Genomic DNA, 24,482 nt, shown 5'->3' on the forward strand with positions numbered 1-24,482 from the left:
AGCTGCTCTTCCTTGTGTTAGTCTAGCAAAACATTATCGAATTAATTGTTACATGATATACCTTACCCTCCTTAGCTTATTATGGCATAGACTTATTATGGCAATAACTTACTTAACAAGTTGTATACCATTACTGTTAACAAACTGTAGATTTCACCTTAGTTGGTGGTCTTTACTACTTCTGAAAAACTCAGATTTTGCCTCCAAGTGAACAATAGTCTAGAGACACCTCATTTAATACTCTAACATAGAATTCAATTCTTTTTTAAAAATTACAGATAAATAATTTATAGATAGGCTAACTTTCAATATTATTTGCGTTCAACAAAGTTTACATAAGTTGGTAAAGCACAATGTTCAAATACTATTTGACTAAGAAAAATGTAACTAGCAGTTGTGACAGAGCTAAAACATAAGTTAATCATGTAAAATGTATCAAATAGTTTGTAGCTCTGAAAGTTTCAAGTTAATTACAAAAGATACATGAACGCTACATTTTTTGTGGCGTTAAGAAGAAAAGCAACAAATGACAGCCACTGACTTACATTTAAAAAATGTGTCAAAATGTGTAAGAGATACGTGAAGGCTTGGCTACATCTACCGATGAGATGTACATCTTAAGCGCAGGATAGATATCTGTTGTGGCTAGACACACGAAATAACACGTCACATTGACAAATAAATGGACCAGTGCGAATTAGCCTTTACCAGGCGAAGGCCATGACATTCTTGCTAGATTGGTTATTATCATTAGCATTATTATTATTAGCGTTTTTAAGGAAATTTTGTTGTGTAAGTTTTACTGTTGGTTTTGAGAGAGAATAAATTGATTGGTTAAAAAAGGTCAGACTTTACAGAATCCAGCTAGTTTTTTTCTGCCTTAACAACAACAACTTAAAAGCATACTATATAAAACATGTAATATAATTATTAGGTTAACAAAACTGTGTTTTGCCAAATAAACAACGACATTGATTCAAATTGTCTTTGTAATTTATTCAAATATCCATTCGCATCTTACTGACACTTAACAATGACTGAACAATGCGTGCAGAGTTATTGAAATTAATAATAAATGCCTGTTCAATAAACAATAAAGGTCAGTATTACCTGAGGTATTGAAGAAACGGAATTGTTATCCATTTCAGTAGGAAGTGTTTGCACAGAACTATCAGCACTAGTGCCACTGCTATACCGTTCTAGATCTCTGTAGGCAGAAAAAGTAGGTTAAGGCCGGTCATACGAAGCAAGTTAAGGCCTGTCATACAGAGTAAGTTAAGGCCTGTCATACAGAGTAAGTTAAGGCCTGTCATACAGAGTAAGTTAAAGCCTGTCATACGGAGTAAGTTAAGGCCTGTCATACGGAGCAAATTAAGGGCTGTCATACAGAGTAAGTTAAAGCCTGTCATACAGAGTAAGTTAAGGGCTGTCATACAGAGTAAGTTAAGGCCTGTCATACAGAGTAAGTTAAGGCCTGTCATACAGAGTAAGTTAAGGCCTGTCATACAGAGTACGTTAAAGCCTGTCATACAGAGTGAGTTAAAGCCTGTCATACAGAGTGAGTTAAGGCCTGTCATACAGAGTAAGTTAAAGCCTGTCATACAGAGTAAGTTAAGGCCTGTCATACAAGGCTAAGGCTTGTCATACAGAGTAAGTTGAAGCCTGTCATACAGAGTAAGTTAAAGCCTGTCATACAGAGTAAGTTAAGGCCTGTCATACAGAGTGAGTTAAGGCCTGTCATACAGAGAGCTAAAAGCTACTAAAACTGATAGTAGCTATTTACTATAAATACTATTTACTGTGTATGTGAACTTGTAGCTGTCATAGATAGATTTGCTGGAGCTCACCCTATAAAATTTTACTTGCATTCACAAACATGAATTAATGCAATGTCCGTAGTCATGTATTTTAATAGTCATTTTATTGCACTAGTGCTTTAAAAAAATTTCGAAAAAGATTAAATGTCCAGTAAACTGATGCAAATAGAAACAATCACATTAACTATTTGCAACTGTAATTACATCGCCAAGCTACTTCATTCTTTTTGCTGAAATACGATGATCTTAAACATTCCAAGTAGATAAGGAGGTCAGGCTGACAAAGTTGCTCATGCTCACCGCATTGCTGGAGTTTCAGCCGTGTCAGTAAGTTCAACATCACTGTTCCCAGAGGAATCGGAGAGAATATCGGCAGAAGATCTATCTAAAGCGTTCTCTACTGCACTGTCTGTGATGGCGCAGCAGCCTACGCCTGTTTCTCCAAGATGGTTCCTATCCATTGAATGCCTGCTCGCTACAGTGCATATAAATAGTTATCAGTATCTGCAGAATTAAGCCGTTCTATAAACTTTAAAGTCCAATTATACTGTAGAGTATATTATTGAAGTTTCCAAGGCATTGAAACCCAGAAAGAACGCAAAAGAAACTCTACTTTAAAATATTCTACTGCCCCAATATGATGTTTCCTCTCCATGCTGTTATTACATTGACAATAAATGAATATGTATTCTGTGCTGTAAAATCTACGGACAAAATGAAGTAACTTATTAGCTTCCACTTCTTATTTCATTATAATTTATTATTAACACAGAATTCAAATAAACACCTAACTTTACCCGATAATAATTAACATAAAACTCAAGTAAACACCAAACTACCACATAATAATTAACATAACACTCAAGTAAACACCAAACTCTACCAAATAATCATTAACATAACATTCAAGTAAACACCACACTACCAGATAACAATTAACATAACATTCAAGTAAACACCAAACTCTACCAGATAATAATTAACACACCTTTCAAGTAGACAAAAACCTGCCAGATTACTTTGCTTACCATCATAAGGAATGATTGTCGGTTTAAACATCAATGTACCACAGATGTGGTCATGTGGCGTTCGACCAATTAATTGACAGCTAACAGTCAGCCTGGAACAAACAGGAAAGCAGTTCATCAAATGACTTACCACGATATCACCTGAAGACTCAATGTACTACAGATGGTGAAAAGATGGCCTAGGAAAGGTTGCTCTCGTAAACCTTTACTAACCTTTGTCTGTTTGCTAACGAATCAAAAGGGATTCTCTAGTTGCCTGGTGAATGGAATTTATACACTGAATGCAATTCAAATATTTAACTACAATTGTGGTTATCTGAACGGACAAACTATAAGTCCGACTGCTCATCAACTGTACCGCCAACATGACATGAGATGAACTGTACTAGCTTTACACTACAACTAGCATATTTGGATGTTGCTCCTTCTTTTCATGACTGAGAAGACTTGAAAGTCAACGTGTAATAACCCAACATGGTGCTAGAAACTAGTTATGCTTGCATCAATGATCAGTAAAGATCTCCTGGAAGTCTCTTGTAAGTAAAAAATCAGCCATACAGATGACCGGCTTGCTCTGGTCTACACATCAGGATAAGATCCTTGAGGCAGTAATTTTGAATAGTGACTAACATTCTATGTAGATTACCAAGACACTATTCATGTGTTCCAATTAATAGCCGAATTTGTACCATTTGACAATTTATACCATGTGCGCTTTCGTGCTATATCATGTACATAATGCTATATCATGTACATAATGCTATATCATGTACATAATGCTATATCATGTACATAATGCATTATATTATAACCAGTGTAAACCAGAGTTTTTCAGTTTAGTAAAAACTAGTGGATAGTCATTTTAGGAAAGCAGATGGCTTGCAAGTCTGGAGGCAAAAAAGAAAACACAAGAAAGTTGAATGAAAAATTCCGGTTCTCTCTTTTATGATGAGCATCACAGACATTGAAAAGAAATGCATATTCAGCCTTTATGCATATTCTGTTTCAAAATTTAAATCCTTCCGCTATAAAAAAATTATACAAGACACTCTCTGACCAAAACTGATGGATGATGCCGATAGATTTCTCAGGACAATTGCAGTAAATTGTTTAGCAAGTTCACAGAAGCATTGTTTTAATATAATAATTTGGTAAAACATTGTGTACTCCAGCCATGTTACATACTAGTTGTATTCAATTTGGCAGGCATTTTTAGTGAACCTACTACTGCCATATAAACAAAAATGTATAAACATGCTTAGAGCGAATTATTTGCATAATAAAATGCTGTCACGAGAATTCATTATATTTAATATATGCTCAATTTCAAAATATATTCAGCAGAAACAACCCACAATAACTTTCAAAGTGCCTATTAAGGTTACCAACAACGAAGGGCAGTGTGACAAACGGGACTACAAATCTTACCCGAGTTTAGCCTTCTCTATAACTTGCTTCATAGGAAGAGATATTTGACCTAAGAACCGGAGAAGAGTGGGGCGAGCAGTGGTGAATCGATCCTTTACTTTCATAAAAAGAGTGTCTGATGGCAGCGCAGTAAAATGGAATATCTAAAAGACAAGTAAAGTGTTAGCAGTAGTAACTAGTAACTTAATGCTAACTGACACTGCAGTCAGCATATACTCATTATCTTGAATTTCTTGCTGAACCAACATTGGATAGCCCACCTGCTCCATCATCGAATCACTTATTGGAAAATCACTGCAACTTTAGAAGCAGGTTAGAGAGATGTTTTGAAATCCTCTACTATGTTGCATGGGACTGTCAACTGTAAAGCTACATTTAAGTTAATTAATGTTTCTAAATGCTCTATTGAGCTAGATGGAGTTGTCATTTAGGAAACTACGGTAAAACCTATATTATAACACCACATTGATTTAAACGCCACCTCTAATAGAAGCCAATATAAAAGGGTTGAAAAATACAACGTAACCGTCTATTTGAACATCACTTCTAATAAAATGCCACTGTAGTGGAAGGGTTGAAAAATAGAGCGACATAGCATTCAAATAGAGGTATTACGGTATATTCATTTGAATATCATCATTTTTTTTAAATGCTCTACGGAGTTGGACAGTATTCAAATGCTATTTGACTGTAATCCAATTTGAAGAGAAATTTATATTTCTAACAGTAATAGTCTATTTCAAATACATGTACTACAAGAATGTACCTCATTGTGCCACCTTGGCTCAGTTGTATTGTCGCAAACAGATGTCCTAAAATCCTTGTAGTGGTAAGAGAGAGCAGGTTGAGACCTATCCTGTCCTGGCTCTACTCGTATTTTTACATAAGGGTCAGGATTGAAGAACATGCCCTTTCTCACATGAGTAGCCTCAATGTCTGCATACAATGGATCTTAGAGATTATGCATGATCTTGACAAGGTGTATTTTATGCCTTCAAACATGTTATCACTACGCTAGTGAAAACATTTTAAATGCTGAAGAACAACACCTGATAAACAAACAGTCCAATGACAGCAGTCAGAAAGTGACCACAACGACTTGACTCGTGAGTAACATTATGACACTACATGTAAGCAAGCAGACAGCCTAGCAACAGTTAGCCTACCTTCGATTGCTAGATGCACTATTTCTGCCTCACTGTCCATGGATGTCTGACGCCATAGACCACTCTACAACAAAATTGTATGTAGCAATCTTGAAGGTGCTGGGTACATCCTCTTATCGCTATAGTGAGATCTCAACAATAGGTTAATGTAAACAGAAAACTTATCTCTTACACCAGAAGAAGAGGCCAAAGAATTCCTGACTAGAATTGGCTCTGTAACAGCTCTCAGATCCCCAGTGTTACCATGGTAATACCGAAAACATATTCTTGTTTCAGCTAAAAGATATAACACGAACGGAGTAAAATACTTAGTATCTATGTAATCTAGTGGTATAATGTAAAAGAAATCTACGTAATATTAAAAAATTAATTTGTGTACGAAAAGATAAATATTTTATTCATGTTATGCTGAAGATCTATCTGTATTTTTAAAACAATTGTGTCAGATTGTGCACAAGTTTGAAGAAAGCATAGGAGTAGGAAGCAGACTGAATATGAACATACGTTCTGTGAAGACGGAGGCTATTCTATTAAAAGGCCAGACAAGATCTCCTTTTTTGCTGCCACTCACGCCACGATTTCTGTAGTCAAGCCATTTTCCAGGATGAGCTTGATCTAAATATAACAGAGGATATGCCAGTTTAACTGTGGATAAATGTTAGATGCATTTTATTATGAGTGGAAGGTTGCTGACATCAATTCCTAAATGCTCAGGCTGCAATAACCTTCATAGCTTGGTCCTTTAAATTTAGATACATTGCTAGGTACTCGACAAAGACCATTTTAAAACACCCTGTTACAGAAAATATGACTATGACCTACAGATAAGCGTTCACGAAACATAATAGCAAAAGCTCAAGCTTCTGTAACCTCTTTCCAACCAGCAACATCAACCAGACATTAGTAGCCTAAAAACATTACTCTATGTGAATCGAACAACATTGACGGTCAAAACTATAGAATATAGATAAACAGTTTTTTTCGATCTATCATGCATGAGCGCGTCTGTTTTTCAAGAGAAGACATTACATTTACAAATTGACTTCTTTTTACAATCTCCTACCTTTCCGAGAAAGTGTACTAACCTACATAAAAGTATAACTAAAATCATAATAACCAGAATCCTAATGGTATAACATGCTCACATAAAAATAATGCATTAATGCTTTATGTCATGATGTATAACTTCTACAAAAATTCTTACTGGTTTTGTAAAGACCAATCCAGTCTTTGGCAGAAACGTTCGCTTTAATGTCCCAATAAATGGTTAGACTAGCTTCCTCATCATTTATATCAACTTCTGTTTTATTAACCAATAGCTTCGATTCTGAATGATATGGATTCGTGGCTAGGTTTGTATCAGAGTGCCACCTCGCATTGTTTGTCATCGAGTTATTTGCAGTTATCTGTCGGTAGCCAATCAAATTAACAGCATCGTCTTTCGAGCTACCATAGTTCTCAGTTGAGAGGAGCATGGGACGACTCATTGAGGGTTCACATGATATAGATTGAGGTCTGGCATTATGACCGCTCGTTGTTGGCAGATTTTCCAATGAAGAAGATTTCTGATGATGTTCTTTAATTATAACAGCTGCCATCAGGACTTCTGAATTTAATCAGCAAGTTGGAGTCTTCCCTCTAGACTGCTACACACTTAAAAAAGAATGGATATATGAAAATATCCACTAACCATATAAAACAAAAACACACTTGTTCAATGTGTAGAAACATATGTAATAGTAACCATTCATAAGCAGTTACAAAACTGTAGATAACGATTGCAGAAATGTTTATGCAGAGAACTATGAAGGATACAAAAACATATTTTCAGCATTTACTAAACAACATTACAATAAAGATTTCAATCATGTTCATATTAATCTGAATTTGACTAGCTTATGTTTCGTAGTCTCGTAAACATGTTTACATAGAGATAAGCACCGCTTCCTCCAACATAAATGTATTTGTGCAATTATTCAAGTTCATAGAATTGTTCAGGACATGTTTTGTGTATGCCATGACAACCAAAGCTTTGGTAGTGTATTACTGCAAATATCAAGATAGCTTTTTAAAAGTATTAAAATATATTTTTGCTGAGGCATAGCTGTAGTGAAATCTAATGCTGAGTGTTACATATGCATGTCTTTCTACATGCTCGGCTGCATTGTAGAAGCTTAGGCTCCAAACCCCAGATTAGCCTTGCGAAAGTAATGCATCGATTGTGATAGTTTTTAGGAAATCAAATTAAAAATGTTGAATTTTGTTGGTAGTAAAAAAGAGATAATTTGCTCTAGCTATAACCTTAAATGATATAAAGAAAGGTTTGTTGCATAGACAGTAAAGTGAATACTGTGTCCATATCAAACTATCGATTCTTCCGCGTGCACTTTATAAGGTGTCAGGTATAATCTTTTAAAGGTTGACTTGCAACAAAATTCACATTACAGTTATTTGGTATCAAAAGATTCACCATGTCTTACTCTGTTGTGTTGTAGGTGCCAAATATGTGGAAATGTGATTACAAGCTCTTAAAAGCTCAAAAATGAAAAGCCACCATAGATTGGAATCTCTTTATTTCGATGACGTAGCCATGAAATTTGGTTATTGTCTTGTCACATGATGTTCTCACGTGAATTGAAAGGCCAATAAAAAGATCAATATAAAACTTATCGTAGCACTAGTTTATGACAAACACTTCGGGTTTTACCGAAGACCCCGTATCAAATATAGACACTCGCTACTTTACAGTTTTGTTTCGGTTTGGTCTAAACGGCAAGTCGTAATCTGATCATGTGACCCAATACTTCGTAAATAATTCTGCAGCACTTTTCGATTATCACAAGTGACCAACAGGCTCGTCATGATTATCAGACAATGATATGTACTCCTTCAAGCTAAGGCTAAAAAATTAAATGAATTTTTACGGTAAGTTATAACATATCACTGCTAAAAGTGACAGCATTACAATGACGATAAAACAGATGCATAAGAACAATAAACATGGTTTTATTGAATGCGTGAAGTATATTTGTGAAAAATTTTCGACGAATAAGGTTGCATGAAAGTGTAAACAGAAACCATCGACCACAGCTACATCACATTTGAGCTGTTTTGGAAAGAGAATCCAAACTACGGCGGTCTCGTGTGGCTGCAATTAACTGTTCGTTTTTGAGCTTTTAAGAGTTTGTAATCACATTTCCACATATTTTGCACCTACAACACAACAGAGTGAAACATGGTGAATCTTTTGATATCAAATAACTGTAATGTGAATTTAGTTGCAAGTCAACCTTTAAATATGACAGAAGTTAAAAACTTTAATTTACTTCCCATCACTAATGCGATGTGTGTGGATGATTTGGACCTATTGGAAAGTTTCCTATGTATTTGATAGTCTTGTACAATGCTTGGTATATTTAACATGAATTTAAGAGCAGTGATAAATTTGTCAGATAGTGTTCCCCAAAGTCCATAGCAGAGATTGAGAACCCAAAGGGCAAGAGCGCTTAATAATATGCTTGCTAAAAAGGTCATTATGACAGCAGAAAAAACCTACTGACTGTTGTTCAAGCTTCAAAACAGCCTCAAAAGCTGGTGGTAAGATTAATGTATATAAAGGTAACCAATTTTAATTAGTGTTAATTCACCTGCTACATAGGATTTCAGACATATTGTCGGTTGTCTAGTGGTGCCATGTCTCCAAAACTATACAATTCTGGGTTTTGGCAGGTTAAGTTGAGTAAAAAATTGATTTATCAATACATTTTTGGCACCATAAGAATGTATTTGCTTCAGACAAATGTCCTCAAATAATTTGTTCAGTTGAAGCATTTCCATAAAGCCGTTAAATAGCTAATAGTTTTGAAGGCACTACTTATTAGATGACATTGTAATTTGTGGTTCTACCCATTACAGCATCGTGTAAAACACCACAGGTTTTAAAGAGAATAGAAATCACTGAGATGGCGCTGTGGAGAAACAAATGCGTATTAGGTGTTATAAAAAGTAAAACTCTCAGACAGTTTTAGCAGCCCACTGAACAACATGGCTGGCAAGAGCAAGGCAAGGGGAAAGGTGAAAAAACTAAGGCAGTAAAAAATGTAGGCCTAGTGGTGCATTTTTTAAGTTATTCTGCAAACCACTGCACCAACTATTTTCCCTGCACTGACTACAAGTGCGGAGCCAAGGAGCACTGGACAAAGGAGTGCAAAAAAGACCGCAAGCAACTACAGCAAAGTAGAGCCCACAATGTCGGAGTGTGAAGCAAGTGAAGCATCTTTCTCTCCTGCAAAACCAAGGAAATGGGTTCTAGCTGTAGTTTTGAAGTCAGATTCAAATGTAAAAGTTTTGGCCAGTGGGAATAGCTACTAATGCAGGATAAGATTGTGAGGCAACCAGAGGCCAATAAGATTAAGTCATCTCTCCTTAACATGAGGTCTGATTTTATGTTGTTAAGTGAGTTGTTGGTGATAGGGTAATACATGTACATATCAATAACAGAGAGTGAGAGGCCAGGGCTGGTAGAGAAAGATGCTGACCAGGCTTAAGGAAGAACAAAGATATCTTTCTCTTTTGAGCATTTCTTTTAACTGCAATCAAGTTTAGCTTATTTTAATCTGAAAATGTCCTGGCAGTCACATCACCGAAAACAAACAAATCTCAAATAATAGAAAAAATGTTTATACTTTCTGATAAAAATTTTTAAAACTTCACATGAGATGCCCGGTTGAGGCCCTAAATGAAAGAAACCTGTTGGGGCTTACACCGCCATACATTACATAACTAGTTGCCTAACATCAGCCGCCCAAACTTGCAACCAGGGAATACAGGACTGTTAGCAATGGCCATTGATGCTGCAGCTAATGGCAATACCCGATAAAGCGGAGTTGCAACTAATAGCGTCAAAGGGAAAAACAAGGCCAGCAATTTCCACTGACCAGTGCATCCTAAAATCGTTGATAAATCTGTCAAACATTGGCCAAATTCTTTCAGCATAAAATGTCACAGCCACCACAATAGGCTGTCTTAGATCAGAGAACTTTTATTTCTTCTACGATTATTAAGTTTATGCTAGTTGGAGCTCCGGTTGGTACAATTGGAACTGCATATTCAAATAACTGAATAACATGGAACTTTTATCTAAAGTAACCACACTACTTGAGGTGTCATGCAAGAGCTATCATGTGTAACCCAGTGCTGCTATAATTTGACAATCATGACATACATGTTTATATTGAAGCAAAGAAAATGGTGTGATTCCGATCATTGTACACATTGACTGCAGCCTCTTGATGTTGCTGTTTAATTTCATTTCAAATGTGCGCTTTTGATGATTGTAACGGCTGCTAACTATGTGATCCTGGCAGGACTCTGGCAGTATAACACTCGACTGAGCTGACTAGCAGTGCATTTTCAGTAGTAGTTACTCCAAAAAAATTGCATCTGAATTTTATACTCCCAAATTTTTCAGTTAAATAGAAATAGTTACTAACAATGTGATTTAGTTAGCAGCTCAATTAGTGATTGGCCCTTACCAAACAGTTTGCACCAAAGAAACAGCTTAAATATTATGCGGGATTAGTACTTGATTGTAGTAGAGAGTGAGACAAGAGTGAAAAATTTTAAGGAGAAAGCTAACAGCCACCAGTCTACCTAGTCACCTTTATGACAGTCTTAGTCACCAGATGGTCCAAAGTAGATGACCAATTCCCTAGTTACTTGGACTAGGGGACTAGCCCCTAGTCATTTTGGATGTATAGCTTGTTGACCGAGCTGATGGTGTTACGAAGAATCTCATTTTGCGGGTGGTACTTCTAAACCTACTTATTATGAATATTGGCAGTTCTAGAAAAATTTGTTATGTTACTCTCAAGAAATTGTACAAAATGTTTTTACTGCAAGTATATTGCTCATGGTGCTTTTTTATTAGTCATTTTTATTTATCACACAGCTAGAACGGAGGGTGATCTTTCCCATTATCTGATTATCGTGGTGAGCTATTTAATCCAAAGTAAACAAGTTATTTTTCTTTTAAAAAATTAGTATACTAACAAAAAACTTTTCTTAAATAGAAATTTAAAAAATATGATACAGCCTAACGGACTCAGCCACTCTAATTTTTGGCGCAATTACAATGATTTTTCAGCAACTACATCAAAGTTTTGTATGTAGCCCACAACATTGAATGGTAGAAAGGGAGCTATGAGCCCATGAACCTGCTACATTAAAAACTAAATATAAACATAAACTTGACTAAACCAATTTGTTGTTCCTCCATAAGGCTCCATAAGGGAAAGTCATCACTTTATTACTAGCGTGCTAGTTTGCTTATAGCGTTCATCAATTGAGTCACTTTTTATTATAGGTATACCATTATTTTAATGCTTCAAAACAATATTAATATAATAACATAAGTATATTAGGTTGAACATAGACTGGAATAGATGGTGATATGGTTGGATTTTAATGCCTATGTAATTTCATTTTATCATTCATTTCACCAATGTTGTCATTTGATTATTCAGTTGTGGAGTGTGTGCACCTTTGTTTTAGGATTTGTGAAAATCACTCTAGGTTAGTCAGAGACTTGTGATCATCAATAGGCTTGTGCTCCAGACTTATCACTTTATGTATTTTGATGCCCCTTTTATCATAAACTAGCACAGCGCTAATGCCGATGATGTGCAGGAAAAAATCCCAACAAAATTAATATATATTAATTATAATAAATTAAATAATTGCGGCTCAGCAGCATTATGCATTTCATGCGCACAACAAGAGAACAGACAATCTAAAAGAGCAAACAGTCATCTAGGATTATGCACAAGGGCATGCAAGAAGGGCTGCAAAGATTGCTTCCTACCAATAAGTGAGTGAGAAGTCTTGGTGTAATAAATAATCCAAATTAGGGTTAAGTAAAGGTAGCCTTGCAGTGCAATAAAACTAAATAACCCATCATGCATGATATACTTTCTTGATATTTTCATTATACCAATACAACATATCCATAAACATGCATAACTGCCACAGAAAACAATGTTTCTGTGCAACTGGTTCCAACAACATTCTCCACACTCGAAAAAGATGAAATTAACAGCAAGTTTTCTTATTACTATTCTTAATTGCTGCTGTTATAATTTCTCCGCGAAACCAATATTTGGTACAAAAATATTTCTCAAGAATTTAGGACAGCTTGTAACATTTCTTTTGCAGTAACTGCATTTATATCGATAGCATTGACTACGGTTTTGAACCTCTGTCTGTATAAAACAGTCTAAAATGCATCTGAGGTGTTATTTAAGACTGGCTTCAAATATTTTCGCGAGCATGATCAGTCCCTCCTTTCTCTGTAGCCGTACCAATATCTTTTGAGAAATCTCCCCTCTGCGTAGTAGCCTTCGCATAAACAAAATTGTCGATAGTTGCTTATTTAATGTGTGAACATGTAGTAAACAGCGTTGAGAAACTGTCTGAGCTTCTTAGTAAAATAAATATTTCAATAACCCAATAGTTGCAATGTTAAAAAGATAACCTACGAAACGAGTCGTGAAAATCCGTCCATTTTACGATTCAAAGCTGCACGAATGCATAACGACAGTAGTGCGAGCATAAGACGTTTGCAAAGTTGGTACATTTGTCAATGGGCTTACTGCAACTATAATCGTTTATAGTACAACTATCATGAACTATCTTGCGTTAATAAATTTGGTATTTAATACGCATTTGCGATGGTATTACAAAGTCAGAGAAAAGAACAAGTGAGGTATATCTAATAAAATGCAACATCAAACCTGAAAACTATCTATGAAGTTGGTTTTGTAACCAAAGTCTATCATATTTAGCTGTTGTAAGAGTGGCAACATCAATTATAGCAGTTATAATTGTTCTTTTTGATCAAACCATGAACTATATCAACAGGAAATTAACTTATGATCTAGTATGGCAGAGCGCTTCGTGTTTTAGTTCTCAAAGCATCACAGACGGCTAATAGTTCGTACTGAAACTGGAGCGAACCGCCATGCCGAGCTTATCTTTAGCTTCCTTCGAACGCTCGGAGACTATTGAATGAAAGTCTTGCTCGCCTAGCTAATCGTGGGTCTAAAAATGAGAGAGGCGACAACTTTTAACGAATTTATGAATACTTATTGCTTTTGAGTGTACATGTATTACAAGATGAAGTCGGAGGTTCTTCTTATTGACATTGGCGGTGATGCTGCTTTACGATGCGTTAAAATAACTAGGAATTGATTGGTTTGAATTTTTTTGTAAGAAAAAATAACAATTGAAAAGTTAGAAAGTAATTACAAATTATAAATCTTTGTAAATTCTTCTTACATTAGTTCAACCAATAATATACAGCCCCACAGGCTGTATATCATTGGTTCAACATATGTACATTGGAATCAAGCTTAAAAAACAAAATATCTGAATATGCTCTGGTGTTTGTTGATTAAAATTTAGCATTGAGGTAGATTATTTAATAGAATCTAGCATGAGCAAAATTCTGGCTAAAGCATGGATGATTTCAAGTTACCATGTAAAAGTAAAACTAATCATAGAAATAGCCGTTTGTCTATTAACCAAAATGCATTTTACTCTAGCAAAGCAAGCAGTTTTTGTTGCTTCTTTCAGTGTATTCTTGAAAGCAAGACTCTTTATATACTGATACCAATGACATATGCCCCCTAGCCTGGGCATGGCTCTCGTGGAGGATTGGGAGAGAGGGGGTAGCCTGGACATAGATCTCTCCCAATCCCCACGAGAGCCATGCCCAGGCTACCCCCCCATATCTATGGGAGGTGGTTATATATCATTGCTGATACACATTATTTTCTAAGTGGCTGAAAGCTCTGAAATCTTAGTCAGTTGTGGCTAGATTATACTTTATCAGTAGGCCTAAATACTACATATTTGCAGACAAAGTGACTCAAATACAAATATACTAGAGCTTTTGAGGATCTTGTATCTTACGTGAATTCAGTAAAGATTTGACTTATTGCATATCATCTCAAAATTTATCTGGCAGTATGGAAATTTTTTATTTTGTGGTCAATAGCAAATTAGACAGAAGCTCTTGAAAGGGTATATTTTTTTTCAACATGTTTGTTTGATATTTTCAACCTATCTCTAAAATTAACTTAATACACTAAATGACCCATAGAAAACTGAGTGATGTTGGTGTGTGAAATTTTAATGCCATTACTTTGGCATTAAAATAATACTTACCATTATTTTTAGAAGAAGGTGAAAGACAGTTTTGCAAAATATTAATGAGGAAGCTGATTACTTTAAACGGAGCAGTGGAGCTCAACACTAAATTAGTGAAGTGTGAGTGGTTATAGGTGTGAAGTATCTCTGCGTATTCTGTAAAATGGAACGTGAGATACCTTCCAAACAGTGCACATTTTACATGTAGTCTTGGCTCATGTTCTGATCACTAAGCGTGTAAAAACTCACTAGAGTGTTTTTGTAGGTAGTGAATGCTCTCGACACAGCGAGAAAACTCTCCTGTTAAATATACATAACATTGATCTAATTCAACATGCCTGCATTGTGAAGCGTGCAAACGTCTGGCTCATTGCTTTATGCCATACTTCCAAACGATACCTGGGTAGTATGGTTTGCTAAAAAAATATGTTTCTACCCTAACAGCCTTACAAGGTAATGATTTTTTATCGTCACGGTCACACCTATGGCAGTTATTTCGGAGCTCAAGATGTAAATGTAAAAACTGAAATTAGTAAAATAAAGTTGAGATTAATATTATACAAATAAGATGTCACTTTAACCAAATTTACATGTTTAAAAAATTAAGCATATTCAATAAGTTTATTTTTTGAATAAGATTATTTGATAAAAAAATTAAAGATTTAAGTTAGTAAAGAGTCTTCCAGGTGTAGTGATTGGATTCCTGTTCATAGATAGAAATGATGTCTTCCAGGTGTAGTAGTAATTGGATTCCTGTTCATAGATAGAAATGATGTTCAAAACGCATCTGGCATTGAAAGATATTTCTTACATTATCAAATCAAAACTACCTTATTTGGTGATGCAAGAATACAAGTTTAGTTGCAGGTTGTTTCAAGTGTATTATTAACGTTAGTTAGCAAATGCAAACTGGCACCTGCGACTGGTATTATTTCAATGAAAGTTCTTAAAACTCGCTCAAAATTCATGACTCAGTCACAATGCAAAATCAGAAAGTGGAGTCAGTTATTTGGTATCACTAAAAAACTGCCAAGTAAATTGTTTGTTTATTAATATTTAAAATGTTTAGTTACAAAAGCCTTTGGAAAGCGTGGACTGCTGCTAACAGCTTGATAATGGCGTTCCCTTAATTATAACTTATAACTCAAAGTTCTTTAGATGAGAAGTCATTGAGAAACATATTAGTTTTCTCAAACTGACCAACTGGAAAAAAAAGGGAATACTATAACATGCTCCACCCACACAGTACCAACTCATTATCAATGTTTAACTGTAGAGCAAGTAAGCAAGTATCACAGAGGGCTTCAAAGAGGGCTTCAAAGACCACATGGTAGACTACATTATGAGATTTTTTATTACTTCGCAATACTACCTTCAGAACTGTTATCTTGCAATACTACCTTAATAACTGTTACTTTGCAATACTACCTTCATAACTGTTACTTTACAATGCTACCTTCATAACTGTTACATTGCAATGCTACCTTCATCACTGTTACTTCGCAATACTACCTTCAGAATGGTTACTTCGCAATACTACCTTCATAACTGTTACTTTGCAATACTACCATCATAACTGTTACTTTGCAATGCTACCTTCATAACTGTTACTTCGCAATACTACCTTCAGAACTGTTACTTTGCCTTTAAAAGTATCATTTTGATGTGTTTCCTTCCTTAAGGTGAATTATCATATCTATAAATGCATGCTTTTATTGGACCGAGGATGCAAACGCATGCAGCTCAACAATGAAACACTCAACTATTCATGTTATTGTATAGTTTTAATAAAATTAGACTAGCTGTGAGCCAATGTTGTTATGATAAACATATGTAGGTACCTTACAACATGAGAGCAAAGTAAAAGGATTCGTGTTGATACATATGACAGCTCCATTACTCTTAAAGTTAGTTTATTTTTGAGATAATTTCAACGAACAAGATTGAATACAATAAAGCCTATTGCACCAAAAATAAATGCGCATTTCGAAAATCTACGGCCAGTTAAAACAGACAAAGTGTTTAAAAGGTTAAAATAAATATCGACGAGAAGAGAAGAATAATTGCATCGATGGATATGATGTAACATCATGATGATCTTTGACAAGAAAGAGTTTATAGTCGGATGTGTACTAGGAATATAGACACATGCAAAGTACATGGGTCAAACAATTTGAGCATTGATTTAAAAAGGGAATGTATAAGATAATTTTCCTGCATAGTCATCAACCATAAAGAAAACAAAAATAGCTACATAAATACAGACAAAAAATATGAGAATATGGAGAATGAATCTGTGCTTTGGCTATGAACTGTATAGTTTATGTGGGTCCATCCACCAGATCCTTATCGTGCAATCACTGAAAGAGCATGAACCATGTCTGTTATACATGCTAAATCGTGGCGCATGAAAAGTTCTTGGACAAAGAACAAGATATGTTGGTACAACCAACCAAAGTTATCAACCTCTCCATTTGACATATTTACACCATTCTCACAATGATGCTATTGAATAACTATAAAAGAAACTGTCAGCCCAATATATTGCATTTATTTAAGATTTTGTTTGACGTATCAACAACGTTGGATGCTTAAGGGGTTCTAGTCGCGTTAAAAATATCAATAGGTTTTGCTCCCAATTGACAAAGTAGCATCGCAATCATTTGACCGCTATACAATTTGTAAAACGTCACTTTTGAGGCATCTGTATTGCCACACCGATCGACTAGGTAAGTAGTCACACAGTCAGTACAAAAATCATTAGTATTGCTTAAGCGAACGGTTCTCAGTAAATCAGGCAACAAGACGCTATGCGACTACTTGTGCTTACTCATGATTTATCATTAAAAATGGGTATAAAATTTTGTGGTTATACTCGAATACATACAGTAATCAGTGAATTAATTGGATTTAAGGAAAAGCCAGTAAATCTATACTATTTGGCTAATTGGCTAAGTGTCTCATTAGAACACATGGGTGACAGACGTAACATTAAATTTACAATAAGCTTACTTAATTTGTATATTGAACAATTACCTACCTTTGGTGACGGTAAGTACTATTTACTAGCTAGTAGATATACTGAGAAGTATCCTGCCTCTAATGGCAGTAAGTACGATATACTAGCTAGTAGATATATTGAACAATTACCTACCTCTGGTGACAGTAAGTACTATATACTACTTTACCTAGAGGCAGTAAAGAGATTGCTGCGGTTGGTAGCCATAGAGTTGACGGCTAATGAATGAGCACGCACTTCATCTAGCTGCTGGCAAGTCTCGTTTGACCAAATCTTCACAGTGCCAGAGCGACAGCAGCTTAGCAATATGTCATTATCTGGTAGCATGCACATGTCGGTGATCCAGTCCTTATGGGCGCCATTAACTGACTGAAAACAATGCAAGTTGAGGAATGAGGAACCAGGAGTTTGTTTGAAATTGACATTCAACTTAAGCGGAAAGGAGCGACGTGAACTGCATTAAAGATGGTAAAGATTAAACACTGGCAAATCAACTTGTCCCTTTTGAATGAGTCAACAATGCAATCCTGCAATATGAAACTTTTAATCATAAACGAGTCTCTGTATTGTAACAAACCTACAAGACATTTGCAAATATTGGTGAGAGACACAGCATAATGTCTTGCGTATGACAGGTTGATCTGGTGAGACTGAACCAGATAAGCTCAACAATGCAGCAATGACTAGGTTTGACATATTTTATATTGACTCTGATCTCTAGGCCATCAAGTAGGATCACAATTGGATTGAGTGATTACCAGGAAAACCGATATACTGATATCAATCATTCACTCCATCTCAAATATTACTTCTAATAAAAAATATTTATTACAAAGTGGTGATCTTGATTGGTGACCATTACCGGAAATAACTATCACCTTTATTTTGCTATTAAATAGAGCAACTACCTGGTATTGTAAAAACACCAATTTTACCTGTGGTTGAGAAGAGGGTTCACTGAGGTTCCATTTTTTGATACACATATCCCGAGAACCACTAAAAAGGATGTCCTGACGATGCGCGAGACATTGAACACCATCATAGTGAGGAGGGTCCATAGTAAATTTGGCCTGAATTGGATAATTTGAAGTTTGTTCATTGGAAATATCAAATCCCTTAATTAGATGATCCTTGGAGCCAGTTAAGAGTTGTTCTTTCCCTCTTGAGTCGTTGTATAAACTAAGGCAAATAATCGGTGCTTGGTGTCCGCTAGCAACCTTGCCGACTGCCGATAGCCTGTAAGCGTACAATATTTTACAGATCACCAGCCTTGACAGTTTAAACGAATATAGCAATTAGTCATCAAAAAGGTGCAGAAGCTAAATTGCTAGATTTAGTTGTAAGTGCTGTTAACAATATATATATGGTTAAATGATGTTGTGCATGCAAGCGGACAACCAATGAAAAATAACTGTCAGTTACAAAATGCCACATAGGGTAGATCAAATACACATTAGGAGTGACCCTTGGACTTATACAAAGAAAGAAGATTAGGGTTGTGCGCATAAACCACTGATAGAAGAAAGGTTATAGTTGTGTACATAAACCACCTATAGATGAATGGTTATAGTTGTGTACATAAACCACCTATGGAAGGTTATAGTTGTGTACATAAATCACCTATAGAAGAGAGTTACAACTGTGGTGGATTTTCTAAGATTCATACACCAACCTCTAATAATAGTAAGTACTATATACTAGCTAGTAGATATATGGAGAAGTATCCTACCTCTAATGGCAGTAAGTACAATATACTAGCTAGTAGATATATGGAGAAGTACACTACTTCTAATGGCAGTAAGTACTATATACTAGCTAGTAGATATATCGAGAAGTATCCTACCTCTAATGACAGTAAGTACAATATACTAGCTAGTAGATATATCGAGAAGTATCCTACTTTTAATGGCAGTAAGTACAATATACTAGCTAGTAGATATATGGAGAAGTATCCTACCTCTAATGACAGTAAGTACAATATACTAGCTAGTAGATATATCGAGAAGTATCCTACCTTGGATGTGCTATAAAAACCTTTTCATATTTTTTATTATTTTACCTATCTATAATTTTGCTTGTTACATTTGCATTAGACCCTTGCCATACGAAATCAATTTGTTCCGGTGTTGGCATCGTAACATAAAAATGTCGTATAGAGGGGTGTAGAAACCCATCATGATTATTTAATACAAACACCCCTTGGTGAAAATCATCAAACTTTTATATTTTCGTACTGACAGGTAGATCTGGTGAGACTGAACCAGATAGGCCCAACAATGCAGCAATGACTAGGTCTGACGTATTTTATATTGACTCTGATCTCTAGGCCATCAAGTAGGATCACGATTGGATTGAGTAATTACCAGGAAAAACTGATATACTGAAATCAATCATTCACTCCATCTCAAATTTTATGTGATGTACACACTAAAAATTAATGACAAAATATTATGTTAACCTTGGTAACTACAGTTACTAATACTAATATTTTTAAAGTGCTTTTAACAGAAATAGCTGTCAATGAGAGTGTATGCCTCAGAATTCTCTAATTTTCGTAATCTTCAATTTTTTTAACTGGAAAATCCTCAAACTATAATATACACAAATATTTACAAGGAAATTGAAGACAAGCCGGCATCCAAACTAAATCCATCATTATCAGAGGGATTCTTAGCAACAACATTACATTTGTGGACAACATACAAACTAACAAATGTAGATTTTTATTCTAGGGATCGTAACTGAAAAAAACGCATCAACTTACGTATTGAGGTCCCAGAGCCGAACGGTGGTTCCAGTAGTTGTGTATAGTTTATGTCCATCTCTGCTGACTTGGATATCAAATATCTGCTGCTCTCCCTGTTGGAGAATGGCCTGACTGCTCGACGCTGGCTCCACAGGGATACTGTCATGCACCAGACCAGAGGAACTGCAACATAAGATATAAAACCTCACATTGTGTCCATCTCTGTTGGCACAGTATTCACTATGATAGGAACTAACCGTTATGATAGGAACTAACGGTTATGATAGGAACTAACCGTTATGATAGAAACTAACCGTTTTGATAGGAACTAACCGTTATGATAGGAACTAACGGTTATGATAGGAACTAACGGTTACGATAGGAACTAACCGTTATGATAGGAACTAACCGTTACGATAGGAACTAACCGTTACGATAGGAACTAACAGTTATTATAGGAACTAACCGTTATGATAGGAACTAACCGTAAGGATAAGAACTAACCGTTATGATAGAAACTAACCATTACAATAGGAACTAACCGTTATGATAAGAACTAACCGTAAGGATAGGAACTAACCGTTATGGTAAGAACTAACTGTTATGATAGGAACTAACCGTTATGATAGGAACTTACCGTTATGATAGGAACTAACCGTTATGATAGAAACTAACCGTTTTGATAGGAACTAACCGTAAGGATAGGAACTAACCGTTATGATAGGAGCTAACCGTTACGATAGGAACTAACTGTTACGATAGGAACTAACCATTACGATAGGAACTAACCTTTACGATAGGAACTAACCGTTACGATAGGAACTAACAGTTATTATAGGAACTAACCGTTATGATAGGAACTAACCGTAAGGATAAGAACTAACCGTTATGATAGAAACTAACCATTACGATAGGAACTAACCGTTATGATAAGAACTAACCGTTACGATAGGAACTAACCATTACGATAGGAACTAACCGTTACGATAAGAACTAACCGTTACGATAGGAACTAACCATTACGATAGGAACTAACCGTTTTGATAGGAACTAACCGTAAGGATAGGAACTAACCGTTATGATAGGAACTAACCGTTACGATAGGAACTAACTGTTACGATAGGAACTAACCGTTACGATAGGAACTAACCTTTACGATAGGAACTAACCGTTACGATAGGAACTAACAGTTATTATAGGAACTAACCGTTATGATAGGAACTAACCGTAAGGATAAGAACTAACCGTTATGATAGAAACTAACCATTACGATAGGAACTAACCGTTATGATAAGAACTAACCGTAAGGATAGGAACTAACCGTTATGGTAAGAACTAACTGTTATGATAGGAACTAACCGTTATGATAGGAACTTACCGTTATGATAGGAACTAACCGTAAGGATACGAACTAACCGTTATGATAGAAACTAACCATTACGATAGGAACTAACCGTTATGATAAGAACTAACCGTAAGGATAGGAACTAACCGTTATGGTAAGAACTAACTGTTATGATAGGAACTAACCGTTATGATAAGAACTAACCGTAAGGATAGGAACTAACCGTTATGGTAAGAACTAACTGTTATGATAGGAACTAACCGTTATGATAGAAACTAACCATTACGATAGGAACTAACCGTTATGATAAGAACTAACCGTAAGGATAGGAACTAACCGTTATGGTAAGAACTAACTGTTATGATAGGAACTAACCGTTACGATAGGAACTAACCGTTACGATAGGAACTAACAGTTATTATAGGAACTAACCGTTATGATAGGAACTAACCGTAAGGATAAGAACTAACCGTTATGATAGAAACTAACCATTACGATAGGAACTAACCGTTATGATAAGAACTAACCGTAAGGATAGGAACTAACCGTTATGGTAAGAACTAACTGTTATGATAGGAACTAACCGTTATGATAGGAACTTACCGTTATGATAGGAACTAACCATTATGATAGAAACTAACCGTTTTGATAGGAACTAACCGTAAGGATAGGAACTAACCGTTATGATAGGAACTAACCGTTATGATAGGAACTAACTGTTATGATAGGAACTAACCGTTACGATAGGAACTAACCTTTACGATAGGAACTAACCGTTACGATAGGAACTAACAGTTATTATAGGAACTAACCGTTATGATAGGAACTAACCGTAAGGATAAGAACTAACCGTTATGATAGAAACTAACCATTACGATAGGAACTAACCGTTATGATAAGAACTAACCGTAAGGATAGGAACTAACCGTTATGATAGGAACTAACCGTTATGATAGGAACTAACTGTTATGATAGGAACTAACCGTTACGATAGGAACTAACCTTTACGATAGGAACTAACCGTTACGATAGGAACTAACAGTTATTATAGGAACTAACCGTTATGATAGGAACTAACCGTAAGGATAAGAACTAACCGTTATGATAGAAACTAACCATTACGATAGGAACTAACCGTTATGATAAGAACTAACCGTTATGATAGGAACTAACCGTTATGGTAAGAACTAACTGTTATGATAGGAACTAACCGTTATGATAGAAACTAACCATTACGATAGGAACTAACCGTTATGATAAGAACTAACCGTAAGGATAGGAACTAACCGTTATGGTAAGAACTAACTGTTATGATAGGAACTAACCGTTATGATAGGAACTTACCGTTATGATAGGAACTAACCGTAAGGATAAGAACTAACCGTTATGATAGAAACTAACCATTACGATAGGAACTAACCGTTATGATAAGAACTAACCGTAAGGATAGGAACTAACCGTTATGGTAAGAACTAACTGTTATGATAGGAACTAACCGTTATGATAAGAACTAACCGTAAGGATAGGAACTAACCGTTATGGTAAGAACTAACTGTTATGATAGGAACTAACCGTTATGATAGGAACTAACTGTAATATCTTATGTTGGACAGTTTGACTGTATGTGTGGTAGAGAAGGTAACAAGTAGCCATATAAATGTAATTGCATCTGAAAGCAAGTAAGTATGAGTCGAGCTAGGCTTACCTGAGCACTGTTATACATTTAGCTCCAGCTCGGATGTCCCACATTTTGACAAATGAATTGGAGACAGTGTAGACAAGCCGGTTGACCTCGCAATATCGAACTTTGGAGACATAGTTAGGGTGGCCACCAAGACACAAAACTTCTGAACCAATTGACATGTCCCACACTTTGCACGTCAAGTCTGCGAGACAAAAGGAAACACAGGTCAATTATGAGATATTAGAATATATTAGTGCGTTAGATTAGAGTCAAGTTGACACTTACCTTTACTGCCAGAAACCAAAAGATTGTCGGCGGCACATATAGATAGTACAGCCTTTGTGTGACCAACTGCCTTCTTTACACATATGAGACTCTGGTTGGAGCTTGTCACCTGCAAGAGACCCACCAAAATGAAAACATGTAAATTTAAGTAACAATGTTGCTGAGCTTCTAGTAACAACATCGCTATTACAATTTGATAAGGTTACACATACACTATGTTTCCATGATGCGCAGTGCTTCGGAGTTGCGCTATCTCCGAATCATGGAAACGGCGTCTTCGCACTGAAATCACTGCGCACTGATCAGTGCGAAGCCAGTGCAAATTCGCAGCAAAGAAACAGCGACTGCGCAGTGGCTGCGCATAGCTCTCATGCCGTGGATACGGATTCTTCGAAGGCCATACACTAGTACAAAGGTTGTCCTGCTAATCTTGTTTTTTTATTCTTCCGATCTTCTTTCACCTAAATTTAATTATGGTCTGCATTCACGAGGATGATGAGGTGATTACTTTCCTGGACTTTGTTATCGATACCAACACATTTCGAAAAATAGGTGGCAAGTCCTAAATTAACGTATAAATAATATATTACTTAAAATACTTATTAAAAATATATTATTTTGTAAAAAGTGTGTTAAGGTTTGTAAAACCTTGTGAATGTGTATTGTAAATAAAAGTATAATGACGACAGAATCATAAAAAGACCGTTTATGACGTTCGGTATCCGTGATCGATTCTATTTCTCCATCAGGCGATTCG

General features: G+C 35.7%; 3 protein-coding genes across 9 annotated transcripts in view; all 3 read right to left on the reverse strand.

Moving 5' to 3' along the window:
- Positions 1-1,173, reverse strand: part of LOC137410540 (E3 ubiquitin-protein ligase HECW2-like) — a 39,419-nt gene extending 38,246 nt beyond the window's left edge. For both annotated transcript variants that reach the window (XM_068095971.1, XM_068095972.1), the window contains exon 1: positions 1,111-1,173. In XM_068095971.1, the coding sequence (XP_067952072.1) occupies positions 1,111-1,143 (33 nt within the window). In that variant the 5' untranslated portion in view covers positions 1,144-1,173. The remainder of the gene's footprint in view (positions 1-1,110) is intronic.
- On the reverse strand, positions 1,144-13,319 carry LOC137386772 (E3 ubiquitin-protein ligase HECW1-like; the record flags this gene model as incomplete). Its single annotated transcript, XM_068072917.1, has 10 exons — positions 13,230-13,319; positions 6,644-7,092; positions 5,944-6,054; positions 5,612-5,715; positions 5,440-5,503; positions 5,040-5,209; positions 4,274-4,416; positions 2,846-2,937; positions 2,118-2,292; positions 1,144-1,207 (listed from the first exon to the last, which is right to left on the reverse strand). Coding segments are annotated over exons 2-10 (1,317 nt in total), but the record flags the coding sequence as incomplete, so codon positions are not given.
- Positions 13,320-16,542: 3,223 nt separating this feature from the next.
- Positions 16,543-24,482, reverse strand: part of LOC137385462 (kinesin-like protein KIF21A) — a 64,229-nt gene continuing 56,289 nt past the window's right edge. For 5 of the 6 annotated variants that reach the window (XM_068071932.1, XM_068071929.1, XM_068071931.1 and 2 more), the window contains 6 exons: positions 23,726-23,834; positions 23,462-23,642; positions 20,430-20,594; positions 18,601-18,901; positions 17,835-18,034; positions 16,543-17,006 (listed from right to left, as the gene is read on the reverse strand). In XM_068071932.1, coding sequence (XP_067928033.1) covers positions 16,952-17,006; positions 17,835-18,034; positions 18,601-18,901; positions 20,430-20,594; positions 23,462-23,642; positions 23,726-23,834 — 1,011 coding nt within the window. In that variant the 3' untranslated portion in view covers positions 16,543-16,951. Of the gene's footprint in view, positions 17,007-17,834; positions 18,035-18,600; positions 18,902-20,429; positions 20,595-23,461; positions 23,643-23,725; positions 23,835-24,482 lie in introns of those variants that run through there. The other variant, XM_068071933.1, reaches the window with a different exon arrangement.

Source organism: Watersipora subatra, chromosome 1 (genome assembly GCF_963576615.1).
Source record: "Watersipora subatra chromosome 1, tzWatSuba1.1, whole genome shotgun sequence".
Taxonomy (NCBI): domain Eukaryota; kingdom Metazoa; phylum Bryozoa; class Gymnolaemata; order Cheilostomatida; family Watersiporidae; genus Watersipora; species Watersipora subatra.